This window comes from Heteronotia binoei, chromosome 7 (assembly GCF_032191835.1).
Source record: "Heteronotia binoei isolate CCM8104 ecotype False Entrance Well chromosome 7, APGP_CSIRO_Hbin_v1, whole genome shotgun sequence".
NCBI lineage: Eukaryota > Metazoa > Chordata > Lepidosauria > Squamata > Gekkonidae > Heteronotia > Heteronotia binoei.
Genome location: NC_083229.1, coordinates 109,280,116 through 109,299,191, shown reverse-complemented (window position 1 = coordinate 109,299,191; position 19,076 = coordinate 109,280,116). Strand labels below are relative to the sequence as shown.

The 19,076-nt window shown below is 44.8% G+C and overlaps 1 protein-coding gene across 1 annotated transcript in view; it reads right to left on the bottom strand.

The window, feature by feature from the left end:
- Positions 1–6,616: 6,616 nt before the first annotated feature.
- LY86 (lymphocyte antigen 86) overlaps positions 6,617–19,076 on the bottom strand; it is a 34,388-nt gene continuing 21,928 nt past the window's right edge. The window contains exons 4-5 of the mRNA XM_060242994.1: positions 9,388–9,440; positions 6,617–6,926 (exon numbers count right to left, since the gene is read on the bottom strand). Coding sequence (XP_060098977.1) covers positions 6,843–6,926; positions 9,388–9,440 — 137 coding nt within the window. The 3' untranslated portion in view covers positions 6,617–6,842. The remainder of the gene's footprint in view (positions 6,927–9,387; positions 9,441–19,076) is intronic.

Below are 19,076 nucleotides of genomic sequence, written 5' to 3'. Positions count from 1 at the left end.
CTTTTTAAATACAATTTTATACATAATTGATTGGATTACAAATTACAGGGGAGGAAAGACAAAATTACAAAATGATATAATTATACCAGTAGGAAAATACCACTGTATTTTACAATACAAATTGTTAAAAAAATGTATTTGCATTGTTCTGTAAACAGACATTATACAATCATATCATTCCACAGATTTTAGACCCCTAATGGAAGGTGAGGAGCTGCTGTCTGAGAGTTAATATAGGTTTCAAATTGTATAAAAGAAGAAGATATATTGGATTTATATTCCACCCTATCCTCTGAATCTCAGTGGTCACAATCTCCTTTACCACCCCTCCATACACACAACAGACACCCTGTGAGGTAGGTGGGGCTGAGAGAGCTTACAGCAACTGCCCTTTCAAGGACAACCTCTAAAAAAACTATGGCTGACTCAAGGTCATTCCAGCAGGTGCAAGTGGAGGAGTGGGGAATCAAACCTGGTTTTCCCAGATAAGAGTCTGCACACTTAACCACTACACCAAACTGACTCTCTTCTCTCTACACCAAAAAGGCTTCTTCACTTGTTTGGCCTGGTTAATTTCATCTGGAAATATAATTTCTCTACACGAGGTATCTTCTGTGCCACTAACACTGTATATTAATTGTTAGTCATGTAGAAGATTTTGAATGCTGGGATAACAGAGTATGGAAAAGAAATATAATCAAAAGATAATAATAAATTCTGTATCACTAGATTATATTTTTGTAACCAAAGTGGTGTTTTTTTTAAAATTTACCGGTCTGTTGTTGTTTTTTGCATACTCCTACACTGCAGCTATAAACAAAATTTGCTTGTTTGCTCAAGAGACAGCTATTAGATATATAGATAGATGCCAGCCTTATATTAGAAATTGGGATGATCAAGGACTTCTTTTTCCAAAGACTGTGATTTTCTAGATTTCTGTTATTTTGGGATTTCTATTAGTATTTTGCCGCTTTTTCATTATTCGCTTATGAGATAGAGGCTGCTTACAAAGACATCAGTTAAGCAATATAAAGCTTGTTTTTCGGGTCTTATAGTGCCAGGATGTGACCTGATGATAACAGAGGGCAGGGCTTTTTTGGTAGAAAAAGCCCAGCAGGAACTTATTTGCATGTCAGGCCACACCCCTGACATCACCATTGTTTCACATAGGCCTTTTTGCAGGAAAAAGCCTAGCGGGACCTCATTTGCATATTAGGCCACACCCACTGACACCAAGCAAGTTGGAACTGCGTTTCTGTGCATTCCTGCTCAAAAAAAGCCCTGATAGAGGGGATGCTCTAAAAATGCTATAAGATGTGTGCTAATTTTTCTATCCACAATCTCCAACTGTAAATCTAGTAATCAGATTCAATATCTCAGAAGCCCCTTTTAAACTTCCTGCTGTGTATGTGAAATATTTGAATAGATTAATCCCTATATTCCACTGCTCCCAGATTTTCCTCAGAGTTTTGTAAAAAAAAAAAAAAATAGGCTCATTTGTTTCAGTTGATATGCATACATCTAAAATTTAAGATTAGGAATGTCTAATTCTCTCAGCTTGATGACCATGCAAGACAAGTTTATTTAGCCTAGGTTTTTTTATTTTGCTGTATAGAAGTTAATGACCTATTTTGCTATTTTCTGAATATTGAGGGGCAAATAAGAAATTTTGAAAATAAAAATCAGACAGATAACATAGACCAGGGATGGCCAAACTGTGGCTTGGGAGCCATATGTGGCTCTTTCACACATATTGTGTGGCTCTCGAACCCAAGCCAGCCACAGTTTGGAGAATACATTTAAAGTTGCTTTTTTCCCACCTCTCCTCCCCCATCTATTTGCCTGACTGGCCTGCCATCCTTCCTTTCTTGTGGCTCTCAAACATCTGATGTTTATTCTATGTAGTTCTAACATTAAGCACGTTTGGCCACCCCTGACATAGACACTTCCATGGTCAGGCAGAATCTCTGTAATAAAAGGTCGTAAATTTTCCATACTTTCATGAGGCCTCCAATACAGAACCTAATATGCCTCTTTAAATCAATTGCTGGTGAGCAGAGGTAGGAGGATGCTGTTGCAGTCTTCTTGTTGTGGGCTTCCTAGAGGCAGCTGGTTGGCCACAATGTAAACAGAAGCCTGGACTAGATAGGCCTTGGGACTGATCCACCATCTTATATTCTTCAAACATGATGATTGGTTACCACAAGGCCATGTGACTTCTGTGTGGTTTTAATGACCTCCTAGGCAAGAAACTAACACAGGCCGTTTTCGCACTAGCCTTTGCTCCGACGTAGCGCCCCATTTACCTCCGGATCTTTTCCTGGATTTCGCACCTGTTGCTCCGGCGCTTCAGGGGTTTTACACCGGAGTATGTTTTTCAGCATGCTGCCGGAGTTTTTGAAAACCTCCGGATCCACACCGGATCCACTCCGCGGACTTTGCAGTGGGAAATCCATCCACGCCGGATCGACTGCTGTGTGGGCGGCACCCTCTCCCTTTCCGTCCTCCCACCCCATCCACCCCCTTGGCCAATCATCAGCCTTTCACGGCGCTTCCCCAAAGTGCCGGCACGGCCATTTTTTTTTTAAACTTCACAGTTTTGCGTAATAGCGATATTTCGAAATTAACAAATAGGAAAAAAAAAACCCTCCTGGAATAGCCTCAATTGCCACTTCAATTGGTTTTTTTTATTGACTTTAGTTGCGTTATTTCGCGTTATCTCGATAATGCGAAAACGAACATTGTTGGGGGGGGGGGAATCTAGTGCCGGTGCGGGCCAAAGCGTTCATGTGTGTGTGTTTTAAAAAGGGAATGCCTCCCTCAGCTGTGCCACCAGGATTTCTGGACCTGCACAAAATCGCCATGTATAAAATGGAAAGTTGGAGTCCTGCATTCTTCTCCCTGGCTACATTCCGCTCGGTTAGAAAATAGACGCGAGCGAGCTCTTCACACGCACCACAGAAGGGGAAGGAGAGAATGGGGCGGGGGGGGGGGGAGCTCTGGCAGCAGGAATCAGTCAGGTCCCCATTGCAAGCGCCAGCCGGGGAGGGGAAAGAGAGCGGAGGAAATTTGGGGGGGGGAATCTAGTGCTTCAGAATTTGGGGGGGGAATCTCGTGCTAGGATTCTGCACTGTGAATGCTTCTGTTAATACATAAAGGGCTGTGGAGGATTCTACAGCTGCAGCCAATCCATAAGCAGCAGCAGCACACGTGATGCGGTTTGTCCACGAAAAGAAGGGGAGAGAACAGCTCGATGTTACGTTAGTACGTTAGTACGTCATTACGCAACCAGACTTGCGCTTAAAAAAAAAAATTATTGACAGGGCATCGAACTCAAGTCGATGCCAGTGGGAAAACGATTTGAGCCAGGGCTTCAGGGAAGGCGACTCCGCAAAGAGTCACTAGTGGGAAAACGAGAAAAATGATCCGGACATAATTGCGCCGCGGAATAAGGGGAGCAAACGCTAAGTGCGAAAACGGCCACAGAGTACAATGTGAGGGAGGTGATACCTTTAACTGGAGCAAGTAGTATCTGAACTGGGCATGAACTTCTGAGCATTTTCATCAAATGCCCAAAACATACATAATGTGTTGAAGCTAATAATTCATAATATGGTTAATTGATTGAGGACCATCTAGAAAGCCAGGGTCCTTGTGTATATGTAGTTTGGGCTGATTCACATCTTTTCTTGCTAGTAACAGAATGGGGACGCTGGTACTGAACAGTGAAACCAAAGGGAAGCTGAAGGGTTAAATCTCAGTTCCTCTGTCTGCGTAACCCTGAGGCAGGTTGAGGCTACAGGAGCTTCTGATAGGCATTTTATGGATAGGCCAAGTTGTGTGAGTGTTCTTTAGACAGTTTGAGCCTTTAATTAACAGGAACTAACCCCAACACAAAGCCATTTAAAATGAAAGCACTTTTTAAAAAGTCCTCTTTTTAAACAGCACCAAAGTTACTTTTTGAAAAATCCTCAAAATTGTCTCAAATCCACACCCATCTTCTAAGGAAGCTGTCAAGTATTTGTGCAAAGAAGCAGAGCAATTTACACTCCCACCTTTTGATTTTAGGAAGGACTGATTGGGAAGTTCACAAGTCCACTTTTCCATTTTTAAAAAAGTATTTTTCTCTTCCTCTCTAGAGCTGTGAATCACTGTACAATGTTCTTTCACTCAGGTTATAATCAGAATCTGTTAGGTTGCTAGGTGTAGCTGAATTTGATCTGGAAGGCTATTTTAGACCGACGGTTGCAGTAATTGTTAAGTGGATTCTAAATTTGGATGTTACCTCAGTCAAACTCAGCTTGGCAGAAACTGCTTAAGTTTCTAGTTCAGAAGGTGGGGGCAGTGGGGTTGTGTGTGAGGAAAAGGTAGAGAGACCTCCTTCTCAAGCGCTTGGTTAGATACATCTTCTCATACTTGTTCTCTGTTACTTCTCTGCTGACTCTCTCCTGGTAGTCTATTTTAAAGCTATATCACTAAGGTGTTACATCTCTCTTTCTTCCTTTGTTTCTGAGAACTGCTGGTTACTCTCCATATAGAAAATCTTTCTTCTGCCAATCTGTGATTAATATAGGATTTTTGCAGGCAAGCTTAGGTATTCCCTTTCGAAAGAGCATCAAGCATGTGCAAATTGTATACTCAAACACACTTTCTATAGGGTGAATAAAGATGATTCTTCATTCTGCAAGTTTTCTGTGCATGAAACAAATTACTATGTGCCCGTAAGTAAGCAAGTTATGCACAGTGTAATGGCTGCATTTGAGTTTTAAAATGGAGAGCCTGGGGCTGAATCCTGACTTCTTTAGTCAGTAGGACCTTTGTTGTTGCCCTGTGGAGCAACAATGCTTCTTCAAGGGTTGCGCCTTGTTGAGCCACTGTCTCAAAGGAAACTAAGTAAACCTACAAATCATTCCGTTCAAATGAATTTGAAACTTTCCTCCAACAGGAGTCTCTCTTCATCTAGTGGAAGACCAGCTTTCATTGGTTTGCTGGGCTTGACTGGGCTGTGGCTCAGTGGTAGAGACTCTGCTTGGCATTAGGGTTGCCGATCCCCCGGTTTGGAGGCCCTTCCCCCGCTTCAGGGTCGTCAGAAAGCAGGGGGAGGGGAGGGAAATGTCTGCTGGGAACTCTGTTATTCCCTATGGAGATTTATTCCCATAGAAAATCATGGAGAATTGATCCGCAGGTATCTGGGGCTATGGGGGTGCTGTTTTTTGAGGTAGAGGCACCAAATTTTCCGTATAGCATCTAGTGCCTCTCCCCAAAATACCTCTAAAGTTTCAAAAAGATTGGACCAGGGGGTCCAATTCTATGAGCCCCAAAAGAAGGTGCCCCATCCTTCATTATTTCCTATGGAAGGAAGGAATTGAAAAGGTGTGTCGTCCCTTTAAATGTGATGGCCAGAACTCCCTTTGGAGTTCAATTATGCTTGTCACAGCCTTGATCTTAGCTCCACCCCTAATGTCTCGTGGCTCCACCCCCAAAGTCTCCTGGCTCCAGCCCCAAAGTCCCCAGATATTTCTTGAATTGGACTTGGCAACCCTACTTGGCATGCATAAGGTCCCAGGTTCAATCCCCGGAAGTTCCAGTGAAAAGGACCAGGTGGGAGGTGATAAGAAAGACCAGTGCCTAAGACCCTGGGGAGCCTCTGCCAGTCTGAGTAGATAATACTGAATTTGACAGACTGAGGATGATAGTCTAATTCAGTATGAGGCAGATTCACATGTTTATGTTGGGTTGCCAGGCCCGACTCAAGAAATATCTGGGGACTTTGGGGGTGGAGCCAGGAGGAAGGTTGTGGCAAGCACGACTGAACTCTGAAGGGAGTTCTAGCCATCCCATTTAAAGGGACCTTCTGCCTTTTAAATGGCTTCCTTCCATTGGAAATAATGGGAGTAAGGGGCACATTCTTTGGGGGCTGATAGAATTGGACCACCTGGTTCAAACTTTTTCAAACTTGGGAGGTTTTTGAGGAGAGGCACCAGATGCTTCACTGAAAATTTGGTGCTTCTAACTCAGGAAACAGCACCCCCCCAACCCCAGATACCCATAGATCAATTCTTCATTATTTCCCATGGGGATGGAGTGCCCAGCAGACATTCAAAACCCCCCCCCCCGCTTTCTGATAACCCTACAGTGGGGGGGGGAGGACCTCCAAACCAGGGGATAGCCCTGCCCCCAAATGGGGATTGGGAATCCTATGTTCATGTGATCAAACTTGGCTTAGTGGCAGGGCTGGATGTACTTATTTTTTTTGAGGGGGGGGGCAAAGTTAAAAAACTGTGCCCTCCACTACCCTCCTACCATCTACCTATTTTTGGAGGGAAAATGGGTACTGGTGGCACCCCTCTTGCTCTGGTGCCCGGGGTGGCTGCCCCCTCTGTCACCCTAGATCCGGCCCTGCTTAGTAAAGTGGTAGTGGAGAGGCCATTATAATAGTGGTCAGGGCCTAATAAAGATGCTCTGAGACTTGCTTCCTGAACAAAATATATACAACTGTTCTCTGATACACAGTGCCCCCACCTCTCGTTTTGAAGGAAAGTCCAGATCTGTTGGTAAGAATCATGACTGTGAATGGTCTTGCGGCTGCCCCTCGGTTGAGCTTAAACAGAACATGTAATCAAAAGAACCAGAGTGTTATGAAACTAAAGCTAAATATACTTCAGTGAATCTGGAGGAAAAAATTGACACGTATGGGTTTTACAACTTCCTTAAAAGCAACGGAACGCAAGCAGATTGCACCTAAACCTCTGTGTTCTGTTGTTCCACAGCATCATATTCATTCTGTAGGTTTTGGTTTCAAAACTTTCAGAAGATGCAGTGATTGAAGGGTTTAAAAAATCTCATTGGTTCAGAATGGTAAAATTAGTACAAGCGACGGTGTGCCAGTCTTCGTTAAACAGCTCCACAGTTACATCAAAGTCTCCCTGTAAGAAAACAACAGCAGAGTATTAGCTTAGCATAAACCTGCAATGACTGCTCCCTTCTTTTACAAAGTAAGGACTGTGATGCTGGGATCTATTTTTGGATCCCACAATATGTAAACTGTAAAAAGTGGCTGCTGGGGCGGGATTGCTGGGGGATGAGGAAGTGGGGGCGAACATCTCCTCACACCATTTCCTCAACTGGCAGTGCCTTCCCCAGGGGCTGCTTTAGTGCAAGTACTGACCGATTTCCCACTCACCCTACGCCGCTCTAACATGCCTCTTTTCAGCGCAGCTTCCTTCTGATTCCCCACTATCTGCTCCAGGGCTCCATCTTGCGTTGCCGTTTTTGTGCGGCGACAAGAAACTGCTTTTTAGTGGTTTTTGTTTACCATGCAAAAACCGCGACGCAAGGTGAAGCTCCGGGGCAGATAGTGGGAAATCGGAAGGAAGCCCCGCTGAAAAGAGGAACGTCAGAGCGGCGTAGGGTGAGTGTGAAATCGGTTATTGTCTTTTGCTACTGAAGCTTAAAGCAGCCGAGGCAGCAGGTTTCCAGTCAACAAAACTGAAGGTCTCATTATATGACATTAGGACTGCCAAGTCCTACCTTCTGCCCGATGGGCGGGTGGGAGGGACGGGGGTGCAATCTTTGGGCCTTGCCGGGCTGCAATTCCAGCAGGAGCTCCTTTGCATATTAGGCCACACACCCCTGATGTATCCAATCCTTCCCTGCTTCAGGGTCATCAGAAAGCAGGGGGCGGAATGTCTGCTTGGCACTCCATTATTCCCTATGGAGACCAATTCCCATAGGGTATAATGGAAAATTGATCCATGGGTATCTGGGGCTCTGGGGGAGGCTGTTTTTTGAGGTAGAGGCACCAAATTTTCAGCATAGCATCTGGTGACTCTCCTCAAAATACCCCCCCTCAAGTTTCAAAAAGATTGGACTGGGGGTTCAATTCTACGAGCCTCAAAATAAGGTGCCCCTATCCGTCATTATTTCTAAATGGAGGGAAGGCATTTAAAAGAAACACGGTCCCTTTAAATGTGATGGCCAGAACTCCCTTCGGAGTTCAATCATGCTTGCCGCACCCTTTCTCTTGGCTCCACCCCCAAAGTCCCCAGATATTTCTTATTTATTTATTTACATTTATATCCCTCCCTCCCCTTTGCAGGCTCAGTTGAACTTGGCAACTCTACACTTGCACAACACAGGAAATTCACAAATACACCCCCCCCCCTTCATGCCTAGAAGATGGCAAAAACAAAAACCCTCCAGGGTCCCCTGGCCAAACTGGCCTGGAGAAAATTGCTTCCTGGCCCCAAAAGTGCCAATCAGCATTTCCTTGGGCGTTTAAGAAAGGGGAGGGACAGTGGCTCAGTGGTAGAGCATCTGCTTGGGAAGCAGAAGGTCCCAGGTTCAATCCCTGGCATCTCCAAAAAAATGGTCCAGGCAAAAAGGTGTGAAAAACCTCAGCTTGAGACCCTGGAGAGCCGCTGCCAGTCTGAGTAGACAATACTGACTTTGATGGACCAAAGGTCTGATTCAGTATAAGGCAGCTTCATATGTTCAACCATGAGAACTAAGCACTGACGCAACCCTTCCAGCCCTCTTTCTCATGATCTGCCTAAGTTCACAAAGTTCATTAACTGTAATGTCACATCTCTGAGAAAAACACATTTCTTTCATGAGGTGGCTCCTTTTCCTTTGATATGATCTGGTTTAAGTTCCTGTGAGCAAGGGGTTTTTGTAGCAGGAACTCTTTTGCATTTTAGGACACACTCCCCTGATGTAGCCAATCCTCCAAGAGCTTATAGTAGGCCCTGTAAGAAGAGCCCTGTAAGCTCTTGGAGGATTGGCTACATCAGGGGCGTGTGGCCTAATACGCAAAAGAGTTCCTACTACAAAAAAGCCTTGTCTATGAGCCATCTGACAGTGGGGTAATTCTGAACACTGATCCTGGGATGCATCTTTGGATTGTCCTGAATATTATCTTTTTTTTTTTTTTCAAATGGATCAAGTGCAAAAGATACAGAGCTTGAATATCTAGTAAGCTCCTTTCTTAAGTAGTTATTTTAAAGTTGGTGTATGCATACGTGTTCATCATGTGATAATCATAGTCTAAAGTGATGGCTTTTCTTTGATACATGAGCCATAATATATTGACAGTGGTAGAATGGCCACGTCACCTCAAGCAGTTCACATCTTCGACTTGGGTCAAGTGATGGATCAGACAGTTCATACATTCAGCTTGGGTCAAGTTGTGGATCAAACAATGACAATGCAACACATCATAGTGTGTGCACTATTAACATAGCGCATCTACTAAATAAGATTGCAACAGGCATAGACCTTGTTAATATGTCTAGTTTTTGTGAAACATTCACATAATCACAGCACTGCTGCTGGTAGTTTTCTCACCTGGTGAGTATTTGTATTTCAGAGAGCAAACCAAAAACTTACTTTGGGGATGTTATGGATTTTTAATGAAATAGGCCCTTCATAGTAGATAAGTTCTGCAAAACAAATGGACCAGTGATGGGTTAAGAAGGTCAGGCTTGGTAGAAACCATTTACATCTAAACAGTGCACTGACTCTGCACACAACATTCATAATAATAATATAAAAAAGAACAAATCATGTATATTGGATGGAACCCAGAAATCAATATTGTTCTTCTAAAGAGATCGATTAAATGACTTCTTGTGGCATCCTAATTTCCAGGTGTTTCTTACTCCTGTAGCTATTTCCAGCAGCTGCTTCAAGAAACCTCAGCAGCATCAATGTGGCTTTAGTAATCAACTGTGCTCTTTGGCTTCTATTGCATTTCTGTTTCCCAGGGCCCTGGCACTTCCAAAGACTGAAGCCTGTCCGAGATCTGTACCCTGTCTTTGCTAGTTTGAGAAGCTCTGCCTGGTTTCTAAGAGAAAACAAGTGTTGTTAAAAATGGAAATTAAGCTGTTTTTACCATTTTAAGGAATAATTCACAGGACTAAGTATATCTATTACAGACGGCCAGCCTCGCACTTCAGCCTGGAAGTTCTATTTTTTGAAAACGCTGGCAGCTAGTTTGTTTGTTTGTTTGACGTGTTGCATCCCCATTCTGCCACATGGCCTGAAAATGGGTGGTTGGTAAAAATTTCTGTGCAGATAAAGCCCAGCAAAATTTCAATGCAAATTCCAGTAAAACCAACTCTATAACAATTAAAAGGTTAACTTTCACTTATTTGAAACGGCACAGTAGCAGATAAAATGTGCAGTCCTGTGCAGAGCTGTCTGCTGAAATAAATTCTGCATAAGATTCAAGACCCTTTGAATACACAGCCAGCCAGTGTTGCATATAGGGCTGCCAAGTCCCTGGTCCAGGCGGGGGTTCCCCCACCCAGGAGGTTCCCAACCCACTGGCCCACATTGGGCTGGCGAGGGGGAACCTCCCCCCACATTGCTGGTGCAATGACGTTGCCCGGAAGTGACGTCATTGCACTGGTGTGCAGCGGCCGCTCTAGGCATTTCTGGGAAAACGCTACGATTTTCCCAGATGCTCTAGCCATTTGGGAGGGAAAACTCTATGGTACATTCCCAAATGCCTAGAGCGTCTGGGAAAACCATAGAGCTTTTCTGGAAACACCTAGAGCAGCCACACTCCAGGACAAAGAGGACTTGGCAACCCTAGTGGTATAGCAGTTAGAGTGTTGGAGTAGGACATGGAAGTTCCAGGTTCCTATTCGCTCTGTTATGAAATTCACCTTGGGCCAGATACTCTATCACAGCCTGAACAACCTCAGAGAACCAAGTAAAGGGTCCTGAGCTCCTTGGAGCATGGATGGGATAAAAATGTGACAGACTGATAAATCTTTTGCATAGTAAACCCAAGATTCAAGAACTAAGTAGGTACAAGGAAACAAAGAGGCCGCGGTCATAGTGCCTGGGGGTGTGATTTGGCCTTTAATGATTAAAACAAGAGTTTTGAACTGAGGTAATGATTGGAAACCAGTGGGGCTGTATCAGCATAGGTGTCCTGTCCTGTAATCAGGACTTTTTTTGAGCAGGAATGCAGTGCCGGCTGGCTTGGCATCACGGGGTATGGCCTAATATGCAGATGAGTTTTTGCTGGGCTTTTCTACAGAAGAAGCCCTGCCTGAAACAATGGTGACATCAGGGGGTGTGGCCTAATATCCAAATGAGTCCCTGCTGGGCTTTTTCTACAAAAAGAGCCCTGCCTGTAATTAAGTGAATGGCTGTATTTTGAAGAATTGAAACTTACTAGCCAACTTTTAAAGCCAGCCCTGCAAAGAATGTGTTGCAGTAATTCAGCCTTGAGGTTATAGAAATATGTATCATAGTGGCCAAATCAGAGGCAGTGTACCTCTGAATACCAGGTGTGGACATCCACAACGTGCCTTCAAGCTGGGCTTATGATCTGGCTAACTATATCGGGCACAGAATGCTAGACTAAAAGAACCTTTGGCTTAGGGTTGCCAGCCTCCAGGTTGGGCCTGGAGATCTCCTGCTTTTACAACTGATCTCTAGCTGGCAGAGATCAGCTCCCTGGAGAAAATGGCTGCTTTGAAGAGGGAACTCTATGGCGTACCATGCTAAGTCTCTAGATATTTTCAAACACAGACCTGGTAAATCCTACTCTGCTTGATCAGGGCTTTTTCTGCAGAAAAGGTCCAGCAGGAACTCATGGGCATATTAGGCCACACCGCATGATGTCACCAATGTCCCACAAAAGGTTTTTTCTGGTAGAAAAAGCCCAGCAAGAACTCATTTGCATATTAGGCAACACCCCTGTCACCAATTCAGCCAGAACTGCACTCCTGTGTGTTCCTGCTCAAAAAAAGCCCTGGGCTTGATTCAGAAGAGATTATATGTTATATTCTGAAATACTTATCATGGCTACAAATAAACTTGGGGCCTAACTATATGTTATGCTGGTCAGAAGTAGGGTTGCCAGGTCCGTGCTGGAAAATTCCTGGAGACTTTGGGGGTGGATTCAGAAGAGGGCAGGGTTTAGGGAGGGGAGGGGTCTCAGCATGGTACAATGCCATAGAATCCACCTTCAGAGCAGCCATTTTCTCCAGGGGAGCTGATCTCTGCCAGCCGGAGATAAGTTGTAAAAGTGGGAGATCTTCAGGCCCCACCTGGAGGCTGGTAACCATACATGTACACTGGGAGTTCCCTAGGCTTCCCAACCCTCCCGCCCTGGTGGGGGACCCCAGGATTTCCACCCTCTTCCCCCGCTCCCCAAAAAAATGGAAGCGGGGGGAAGGGGGGGAAACGGCGTCGGGGAGCATGGCGAGCTGCCCCATCCCGGAGCAGGCGAGGCTGCCGCGCCGCTGCTGCCCCCGCCCCCTCCCCGCCCACTGCAGCTGCTCCTCCGAGATGGGCCCAGGCTGAGCCCATCTCGGAGGAGCAGCCAAGAGGCGGCAGCAGCGCAGGCAAAACCAGAGAAGGGAAGGGTGGAGGCAGGCCAGGAGCATGGCGAGCTGCGAATCCGGGCCCTTCTAGGACCCGGACTCGCGGCTCGCCACGCCCCTGGCCCGCCTCCACCCCCCCCTCCGATTCCACCCCAGAGGCGGAGTGGAGCGGGCGAGGCTGCCGCGCTGCTGCCGCCCCCCCCGCCCCACCACAGCTGCTCCTCCAAGATGGGCTCAGCCTGAGCCCATCTCAGAGGAGCAGCCACGGCGAGCGGAGAAGAGGCGGCAGCTGCGCAGCGGCTCCCCTTAGCTCTACCCCCAAAGTCTCCTGGCTCCACCCCCAAAGTCCCCAGATATTTCTGGGATTGGATTTGGCAACCCTAGAGTTCCCTGTTGAAATTTAATTTCCAGATATGTGGTGGGGGGTGTGTGTGAGGAGGGAATTCAGATCTAGACTGTGTTGTGTGAGATGAAGGAACTTATGCATTCCCAACTGCATTATTTTCCAATCTAAAATGGCTCCAGATAGCAGCTTGTATGCCTCATTGGGGAAACATGTGTGTTGATAAACTACACATAAGCATCTTCCTTTGGCCATTTTAGGTCAAGAAAATGATGAAGGTTAGAAAGCTTAAGCTCCCTTTCATTGCATGCCATATTCTCAATCCAAATCAGGCCCTTATATATCTGAAAACTAAGTTTCAACAACGAACTCCCAGAACACATCTGCTGGACAAAATCTGGAGTGGACCCAGAAAAAGTGCAATGTGTAGTTGGACTCTTACACTCTTATGCCAAGGAAAACCGTGTAATAAATGCAAAAAGCTTTAACATTTCCATAAAATTACACAATACAAATCTCTATGCAGAGAATGTTGTATAACGAAATATACTCTTAAAAGGCAGATACTGTCCCTTCTTCTCATCTTGTTAAAGAGAAAGTAGCTGTTCAAAACATACTGGTAAGACCTCATACAGAACAGTGTCTGTATTAAGATATATGGTTTTATCTAATGCAATCAGCTATGGCTTTACATCATAATATACTTCAGTTAGCGAAAACAATTTTCCTGCCTTACTAAGATGAAGGATTTACAAAGCCCCCAAAGAATTTGGCTCTTTGGATTTAATATGTAAGCAGCAGTTTGTGTTGTGCCTGGCCTGGACTCCAGTTCTGTATAATGTATTTTCTGCAAGTTCTTATTAAGCACTTCCATCAGAATAAGACAGCCTTCCAGTAGGATCTGTGGGTGCCTTTATTTTATTTTTTTAATTCAATATACAATTGAAAGTGTCTTGGAATTTAATTTTTCCATCAGTCTGGCTTCTATAATTTGCATGATTGGTTACTCTGGCAGCTTTTGTCTTATTATTCCAAGCAATATCTCTTTTCCATGTAAAAATGTGCTCGTAATACCCCAGAGGCCATCTTAGTAGATGAACTGTTGCACAGTCATGAAACTCACAGCAATGTATTTCAAGTCAATTATTATATGTCTGATTGATATCCAGCTGTCGCAAAGGAAAAGCTAAGGGCCTTTGTGTGCGACTGAGTCATTTGCTACAGAGAGATGTTCATTTTGCATTTGTTCCACGCTCTCTGCATGTCTTCACATGTCGAACAAAAAAAGGGAACATGTGCTGATAGCAGACTGCTTTATAGCAGTCAGCCACATCCACCAAGTAGTAACATGTTCCTGATTTTACATTTTCTGCACATAAAAATCTCCTTTCTTTTCACTTTTGTTTTCTGTATCTGGACCCTGGAGATAGACCAATAATTTTTGTATTCTCTACAACATTTAACACATTTATTGGTGCTAAACAAGGGTATCAGCCAGAAGTAATACTAGTCAAACATCATGGCGTTAGAAAAGGATACATGTGATTTTAAAATAACATAGCTGCAGTGAGACAATCAAATAGGGTTGCCAATCCCCAGGTGGGGGCAGGGGATCCCCCAGTTTGGAGGGCCCCCCCCCGCTTCAGGGTCGTCAGAAAGTGGGGGGAGAGGACGGAAATATATTCTGGGAACTCTATTATTCCCTATGGAGATTTATTCCCATAGAAAACCATGGAGAATTGATCCGCGGGTATCTGGGGCTCTGGGGGGGGGAGCTGTTTTTTTGGGTAGAGGCACCAAATTTTCAGTATAGCATCTAGTGCCTCTCCCCAAAATACCCCCCAAGTTTCAAAAAGATTGGACAAGGGGATCCAATTCTATGAGCCTCAAAAGAAGGTGCCCCCATCCTTCATTATTTCCTATGGAAGGAAGGAATTGAAAAGGTGTGCCATCCCTTTAAATGTGATGGCCAGAACTCCCTTTGGAGTTCAATTATGCTTGTCACAGCCTTGATATTGGCTAAATGTGATGGCCAGAACTCCCTTTGGAGTTCAATTATGCTTGTCACAGCCTTGATATTGGCTTCACCCCTAATGTCTCCTGGCTCCACCCCCAAAGTCCCCAGATATTTCTTGAATTGGACTTGCTGTCAAAGCGGCATGAGGGACACGTTCTGAATCTGCTTTGGTAGGCTAAACTCCTTTAATTCTGATTTTTTGCTGTGATTGGTCAAGAGCTAGTTTGGAGGAAAACTTTGCACCTGAATTTATGGTTGAACTCAGGAAAAGAACTCCTACATTGCAGGGGAATCAACAGGGCAGCAGTTCTGTGTCAAATCTCTGATATAATGGACAAGCAGGGCTTTTTTGGAAGAAAAAAGCCCAGCAGGGACTCATTTGCATATTAGGCCACACCCCTTATACCAAGCCAGCTGGAACTGTGTTCCTGTGCGTTCCTGCTAAAAAAAAGAAAAGCCCTGAGGACAGGCTCTGTCAGGCTGTGCCAGTGCCTGCTTTGGATCCATTTCCAAGAAAGGCCATGTAGAGGTTATAAAGAAAGATTAGCCAGCAATTAACCATTTGATTCTTATTTCTGCTGGCCTATAGATAATTCCTATATATCTGCTTTTTTAGTATATATGCTTAGGTGGTAAAGTTTTTATACCCAGGATTTTTGGCAGTGTGGTTCTACTAAAGACTGATTAAGGAGAAATCCTGTTTATGATGCTTAAGACCACTGGGTGATGCTGACTATCCCTTGTCATTGCTGGAATGCAAAGTGGAGGAGGGTAGCAAGAAACCTCTTCCATATGCACACAAATAGATTTCTGGCTTGTAAAAGGGGCCAGAATCCAAACACTTCTTTTTACTGGTGGCAGCTTGTGCCAATGGAGACATTGCGAACTGGGAGAGGAAGCAAGTTCTTTGTTCCACGGGGGGTTTGGAAAGCAAAGTTTTAAACACCAGAACGCCTTGGTTCGTGGCAAACGTGGAGTGCAAGGCTGAACCCCTTAAAGGAGTGGTAAAGCTGGATAATGCTGAGAGCTAAGGTATGTTTGTGACACTGGTATACTCACAACCAGGGCTTTTTTTTAATAGAAAAAGGCAGCAGTAATTCATTTGCATGTTAGTCCACACCCCCTGATGTCACCATTGTTTCACATAGAACTTTTTTTGTAGGAAAAGCTCAGCAGGAACTTATTTGCATATTAATCCACACCCCCTGATGCCAAGCTAGCTGGAACTGTGTTCCTGCTCAAAAAAAGCCCTGCTCACAACTGTCGCTATATGTGAAAAAAAGGAAAGGTCTCCTGTGCAAGCACCAGTCGTTTCTGACTCTGGGGTGATGTCGCATCATCACGTTTTCATGGCAGACCTTTTACGGGGTGGTTTGTCATTGCCTTTCCCAGTCATCTACACTTTCCCCCCAAGCAAGCTGAGTGCTCATTTTACCGACCTTGGAAGGATGGAAGGCTGAGTCAACCTCGAGTCGGCTACCTGAACCAGCTTCCACTGGAATTGAACTCAGGCTGTGAGCAGAGGGCTCCGACTGCAGTACTGAAGCTTTACCACTCTGCGCCACGGGGCTCTTATGTATCTCAGATCATAAAACAGGATTAATTGTGACTTAGCTGGTTGTTTACAAGCTGTGTTTTTTCCTCCTCTGTGGCTGGGTACAGACGGGTGGCTTCGGACACAGCGAAGGCATCCCAAACTGTGCCGTCCTGAAAACGGAGCGGCCACATCCCGATCAGACGCCCCGTGCAATGTGCATGTATATTGCGCAGGGGGCACTTTGGCGCATTCGCACGGTTGTTGTGCGCCATCCCCTTAGCGCAGTTCGGGTTTCTTTTTTCCCCTTACATATTTAGTAGCCATGCACTCTGGGCAGTTTTTTAAAAAAGGAATGCTGGTGAGCGCCTAGAGTGGATTGGCCAATCCACCTCACTTGTGCGCTCCCGTGTTTAGATGTCTGGAAAGATGGATGGAGCGTGGTAGAAGAATTTGCGACTACTTCCCAAGTGGTAGCTATTTGGTCGATCTCAAAGACGTCAGAGGACGGGGTGAGTGCGAGAACAGGACAGGACAGGTGGCAGCTGTGACTGTCTGACCTTGCTTTTTTAATCCACCTGGGGGCCGTCCCTATGTCAGCGGTCTGAATTCAGCCTGTGTGTCTGTGATCATTCTAAGGTACCAGACTGGATTCTCAGGGCAATTTTTGACATCGTAAAGTCAGTATCCTTGTTTTCGTCACTGCCTTTGCCTGATGTACTGTTCTTTTGAAGGCACGTCTACTAGAAAAGAATGTCCTCATCTCCATGTGAGATCAACTGAAGTACAGCTGACAGCCTGCAAAGAAAGACTCCTTAAGTTTAAGCTTGGTTCTGTCTGTAATCAAAAGCCATCAAAAATTAAAATGGTGGTGCTGCCTTCTATAAAATACAAAGAAATGCCATTGTGTTTTTGGGAGAGAGGTAAACTGACTACATGATCCCAAGCATATAGCTCCTTTGAGTCCAGTGGGTATTATGAAATTAGGATTGCAACTTTAATCAGTTAACAAAAGCTTTAATAGGAGACTGTAACTTGCACATAATGTTGGGGTTTGAGGCACTTGAAAGACCTGCTGTCTGCAGTTGTACCTGCTGTATTCTCTTCTTGTTCCAAAGCTTGAAAGAAAGAAGCTTACCGTGCTGTCCTAAGAAGACTTCAGAGGACTTATGGGTTCTTAGGATGGCACTGTTAAAGCTGACTTTCTGCTCTGGCCTTTATCCGTAGCTTTCAATTAGTTGTCTTAATATCCTTAGGAAAGGAATTCGGAAGGTGCATGTAAAAGCTCGTTTCTTAAAGGTTTTGAAATATGGCAGTGATGTCACTGAGGTGTATCAAATTAATTGATCAGTTAATTGCTTAAGAGGCAGGGTGTCAGTTGGCAATTCTTAGCTGATAGTTTTGGTGTCTAGTTACATAGCCTAATGATGTGACTTGCTATCAGCTCATAGAACTTTTCTTTTTTTGCCATAGAGTTGCAGCTAACTTATGGCAACCCCATAGGGTTTTTGAGGCAAGAAACCTTCAAGGGGTTTGCCATTGCCTGCCTCTGCAAAGGGACCCTCAGGGCTTTTTTTTTTTTTTAGCAGGAAGGCAGCTTTGGCTGGCTTGGTGTCATGGGGTGTGGCCTAATATGCAAATAAGTTCCTGCTGGGCTTTTTCTACCCCAAAGTCCTGTGTTAAGCAATGGTGATGTCAGGGGTGTGTGGCCTAATATGCAAATGTGTTCCTGCTGGGCTTTTTCTTCCAAAAAAGCCCTGGGGACCCTTCAGTGTTCCCTCTAAGCTGAGTTGGTGTAAGCTAGCTCACAGTTTTTTAGCTTCCAGCTCACACGTTTTTGTCTTAGCTCAGGAAGGACAGCAAACTAATTTATGCAGTAGCCAGATTGCTTGTTCACAACTTTAATGAAAGTAGCTCACAAAGCAGAATTTTGGCTCTCAAGACTACACAGGTTAGAGGGGGGGTGGTCTCCCACCCACATCTTCAGCAGCTAAAAATTGGGTAGCATTTACACTGATTAACAGCATTGCCACTAGTAAACACAGAATGTAGTTTTATAAATTTATGTTTACTGGTGGCAATGCTGTTAATCAATGTAGACACTACCAAATGTTTAATTGTTGAAGATGAAACTAATATTCTACAGAATCATGACAACGACAAGACTTCCTATACAAACACATGGAGCCAGGGCTTTTTTTGTAGCAGGAACTCCTTTGCATATTACAACACACACCCTGATGTAGCCAATCCTCCAAGAGCTTACAGGGTCTGGTGTAAGCTCCAGGAGGATTAGCTACATCCAGGGCTTTTTTTTTGTAGGAAAAAGCCCAGGAGGAACTCATTTGCATATTAGGCCACATCCCCTGACACCACCATTGTTTCACACACGGCTTTTTTGTAGAAAACTCATTAGCATATTAGGCCACCCCCCCTGGTGCCAAGCCAGCCGGAACTGCGTTCCTGTGTGTTCCTGCTCAAAAAAAGCCCTGGCTACATCAGGGGTGTGTGGCCTAATATGCAAAGGAGTTCCTGCTACAAAAAAGCCCTGCATGGAGCTGAGTCAGGCCGTTGATCTTTCAAGATGACTGCTGGCTATTCTGACTAGCAGCATCTCTCCAGGTTTTTCAGCTGACATCTTTCACAACACCTCCTACCTGATCTTTGTTACTGGAGATGCCAGGGATTGGATTTAGGACCTTTGCATGCAAAGCAGCTGCTCTACAACTGAGCCTCATCCCCATATATGCATGTTGAAGGGAGGGTGCTATGCAAATGGAGCAATCTTCCTAATCTGCATTGTTTGTCTCAGTCATATATCCAGGGCTTTCTGCTTGT